Source organism: Ostrea edulis, chromosome 6, assembly GCF_947568905.1.
Source record: "Ostrea edulis chromosome 6, xbOstEdul1.1, whole genome shotgun sequence".
Classification (NCBI taxonomy): Eukaryota; Metazoa; Mollusca; class Bivalvia; order Ostreida; family Ostreidae; genus Ostrea; species Ostrea edulis.
Genome location: NC_079169.1, coordinates 52,967,588 through 52,971,996, shown reverse-complemented (window position 1 = coordinate 52,971,996; position 4,409 = coordinate 52,967,588). Strand labels below are relative to the sequence as shown.

Here is a 4,409-nt window from a genome sequence, read left to right as displayed (position 1 = left end):
ACCCTTTTGTGGTTGTGCTTTGAAATGCCACTCAGTTTCCAGAAAATCAGTTGAGTGCATTACATAATAACCATCACCTGGGACAGTCTAATGAGTTAACAATAGAGAAAATGTTTTAAGTGTAAAGTCCTCAAACTGTCCATTCTGTGAGAGAAAAGAACTATTCTCGGCCTTTCGGGCCTCGAACAGTTCTTTCACTCACAGAATGGACAGTTTTCGGACTTTCTCCTTAACTTAAATCCACGTGTTTTTCACACGTGTGTAAACAGCCCGAGTGTATCTCAGCAGAAAGTAGCCTCATCCACCAATATCAAATAGTTCCTTTGTAAATAATTGATTGTTTCTACAAATTACATAAAATTTCCTAATCAGGTGTACAAAAAGTAAGAGAAAAGAATAAGGGGAATGAGAAAAATAGCAAATCAAAAATTATACTTTAATATATCCATGGAACTAAATTTACAATTTAAATGTGATACTTTGAAGTTCAGCCGTGGGAATCTGGGTTAGAATATAGGTCCTCAGTACCCATGGCCTTGCTTGTCGTTTAGAGGCAACTAAATGGGGCGGTCCTTCGGATGAGACCGCAAAAACCGAGGCCCCGTGTCACAGTAGGCGTGGCACGATAAAGATAAATGTACTTCCCTGTTCAAAAGCCGTAAGAGCCGAAGAACATAGGTCAAAATTTTGCAGCCCTTCACTGGCAATAATGACGTCTCCATATGAGTGAAAAATTCTCGAGCGGAACGTTAAACAATTACAATCAACCAACCTTTGTGAAACATTAGTTTCACTAGTTGCACTACTTTTACCCAATCCCTCTTAACTAAAACGAAAGTAGGTATGTCAGCTAGTTGTCAGTTTTTCTTGGTAAATCAACGCATCGGCAAAGATCTCAGGTTGTGGACACCAAAGTAAGAAACTTTTCATTTCCTATCCTTTTGACTTGGTTCTGGCCACTGAACATCATCCGGTCGACTGAAATTATACTTATAAGAGAGACTTCACGGCGGCGTGCTGTGTGTCGTAATGCTGACGTATTCACTCTTGCTACAGGCCTAGTAGACCTACTCATTTTTAAAACTGTTTGAAAAATTAGGCCCTTCATTGCCTTTATTTAAACAACCCTAAGTTCTTTTAAAATAGGACATTAAATCTAATAAAATAGCAGGGTATTTTTCAACAGCAGGATAATCTTCGCGGAATTCCGCTCAGTTTGATGAATTAGGTGAGCTCGCCTAAATGTAAATATTTGCACATGGAATCAAAATAGAAATTTATGAAGGAGGAAATATAAATAGAATAGGAAAAAATGTTTATCAGTAAAGCGCCAGTCTCCTCCTTTGCATCCCCATGTACATGAATGTTCTGAGAACATTGTTCTCCGTACCTCCTCCGGATACTAGAAAAACGGCATTTCCGCAATTGTAGATATTTCAATCACAGTTTTAAAAATACCAGATCCACTGACCAGTATATGGAAACACAGCCGTACTGTGTACTGTCTTCATCACCAACTCACCATGTTTTACATCCCACAATTTATGCCTTTGTATCCGCCCCCTCTCCTTCCATGGATCAGAAGTAACATCCAGATGAATTTATTCAAAACTTCTCATACGTTTGAATTATAAGTCTGCCTTACGATTGTCTTTACACACGCACTGTCACGCAGCGATAAAATGTAGTGTGAAAAAAAATCGCATTATACCCCTATTCTACCATGGCATTATACACTTATAGACTCAATATCTTTCTGAGACTCTCTGTCTCTCTAACTGAGACTCTTCTTGTTTGATACAATAATAGTTTATATTGCAGATAAACATACGGCGATAGGGATAGTGTGGCTTAGTGCTGCTATTCCAATCGTTGGCAGCATGTTTATCAGACTGACGGTGACTGATCCTGTCACAAAACAAGAAGAGAATGGCTGTATCTTCATCACGCGCACACACAACACGGAGAAAGGGATCACGGAACAGGAAGTCCAGATCACGGACCCCGGCTGCCTCTGCATCATGAGAATCATGCTCAAGGGCCCGTTTGAAGTCGATAATGGACGATATCCAAAAGTGGGGAAATTTTTCAGAGATAGTGACCGGAAAATGAAGATAATTAACCGATTACATAAAGTCCTCAAACGACTGTTTTTTAAAATGTGTGTACAAGCCATGATGATTGTCAAAATGAATGAATTCACAATGGTCAAATTATATGAGGAAATCTGCTTCGCCGATATCCGAGTGTTTGCCTTGATGATTTTGAGAATGTCCACATGGCGCGAGGTTATCGTCGATATCAATGGCACGAGATCAACTAATCTACGCGAACTTCTACAGGTCTACGCATGCCCAGAGGAGGATTCGACCAATATTTGTGATGAGACTTTTTTGATGCAGATGTCTCTCTGCAATTACCTTCAAGACCGGTGTGGGGACAAGTCGGACGTAGGGCAAAGAGCGGACAAACTGCTTGAACTATTCAAAGATACCCTCACTAACAATGGCCACCAGCGGAGGAGGATGGAGCTGATGTATGGACGACAGCACGAATATTCAATAGTCTTCTGCTCGTGATGCAGTAAACTATTATTCAGTAATTCAAAAAGAACTTTTTTCGCAATATCACATTATGTACCGGTAATTGTATTTATATTTTATGAAACTGATCATGTTTTGTACTAGAGGCCTTGGGGAAACATTTGATGAGTCTTACTCTATTTCATACCCCCCCCCCCCCCCCCGAGATGTAGTCTGTATACTATATGTGTGTTTAGTACTTTACATTGCTCTCTGTCCAAAGAGTCTCTTAGTTTATTGATAGCTGGTACGAAAAAAATATTCAGTAATTAGAGCAAGGTTACTTAGAGGCTATTTCAAACCATTGAAGACTTATACTTTTCTAAAACAAAATTACGAGAATAACTAGCCTTCATCAAAATGGAAAAAAATCTTCACTGTTTAGAACTATTAACCAGAGATGATTCTAGAACACATTGCGTTCGTATTCACTTATAAAATTCAGCTAGTATTTCAATCTGATGGAAACAAGATCTTTGATCCACTCTAATAATTTGATGTCGCTTTGTATTAGGGACATCAGAATATCGGAGCGGATCCGGTTTTAATCAGATTGCCAGCATGCTGACCTTTGGAAATGAGAAAAACAAACTAAGTTATATAAATACATGCAATTTTTTATTTTTGAAATATTTTTTCACAATTTATTTTGAATTTTGTAAAAATCTATGGAAATATTACACTTGCTCGATTGGCGGTGTTGACTGTTCGAGGACTAGATGGACAATGTGAAAGTTGTGTCACGGCCAGGATTTCCCGAAGAAAAAAACTTAAATCAAAACTTGGACTAAAGAATTTACTAAAATTTTGACTGCTTAAGAATTTGAGCTATTTTTTTTCTTTCGAAAAATCCAAGCCTGTTTGACTGTCTTTTGGGAAAATTGTAACATTACTCACAAAAACACGTGTTAAATTGTAACATTACTCATAAAAACACGTGTGTTTACATGTACTTTAACTGCATAATAAACATCCACAAAAACCAACCAATGGAAGAAATCATTACCTTGGATATTGAAGTACGATGTCTGTCTGTCGTTGTACATTTATGTTTACTGATAAATGCAATGTAATAGTATAGCTTGGTCCGTAGAAAACAACGCGATGCATTCTAATGAATAAATAAAATGTCCCAAAGGGGATTCTTATGAGTTGGCTTTGATGCATCGTCAGTGTTATGCAGAGGAAATTATGCAGCATAATGTATAGTAATATTTAATTTATTTTCTGACTTGTTTCATGCGTTCAAGTGTTTGGAAAGTTTGTTTCCATCGAGCGTCAAGACTAAACTGAACTAATCCGTCCTACGCTGGATCAAGTCAAGTTTGTATGTAAATATTCTATCGTCCTGAAGAAGGGACAGGTCCCGAAAATGATAATTCAGTGTTGTTCGCGTCATTGGTCATTTTAGTGCGCTTATATATATAATATATATATATACACACACACATGTATATATATTAGAATATATATATATATATTAGTATATAGAAATAAGTATAGAAAAATCATCCAATCATAATTAAGTATATTCATAGTTATACCCGTGAAGAATTATTACAAAAACTAGTTGAGTATAGTCAATCGGCTTTGTGCTGTTTTTATCTATATGGACATGTATACAAAACACGGAGAAATTCACGATATAAAGATTCCGCCCCTATCCGGCATTGAACTCGCGACCTGCGGAACCAAATCTTAACAGCACGCTAAACCGTTCGACCATCTAGGCAAGTCAAATACCGGTACTTCCGTTTCGATGACGATGGAACTCTCTCCACACTGTCACACGCTTACACAATCATTGAAATGGAACTCTCTCCACAC

At 37.7% G+C, this 4,409-nt stretch overlaps 1 protein-coding gene across 2 annotated transcripts; it reads left to right on the top strand.

The window, feature by feature from the left end:
- Nucleotides 1-790: 790 nt before the first annotated feature.
- On the top strand, nucleotides 791-3,724 carry LOC125647722 (uncharacterized). Of its 2 annotated transcripts, none has more exons than XM_048874519.2 (2): nucleotides 791-914; nucleotides 1,822-3,724. In XM_048874519.2, exon 2 carries the CDS (start codon nucleotides 1,881-1,883, stop codon nucleotides 2,577-2,579), a length of 699 nt encoding a protein of 232 aa, XP_048730476.1. In that variant the 5' UTR covers nucleotides 791-914; nucleotides 1,822-1,880; the 3' UTR covers nucleotides 2,580-3,724. The 2 variants fall into 2 exon arrangements, with proteins under 2 accessions (XP_048730476.1, XP_055995959.1); XM_056139984.1 differs by having other exon boundaries at nucleotides 842-914; nucleotides 1,810-3,724.
- The last annotated feature ends 685 nt before the right edge of the window (nucleotides 3,725-4,409 follow it).

Coding starts and splice junctions, on each gene's coding strand:
- LOC125647722 (XM_048874519.2), top strand. CDS start 1,881: ATGTTTATCAGACTGACGGTGACTGATCCTGTCACAAAACAAGAAGAG.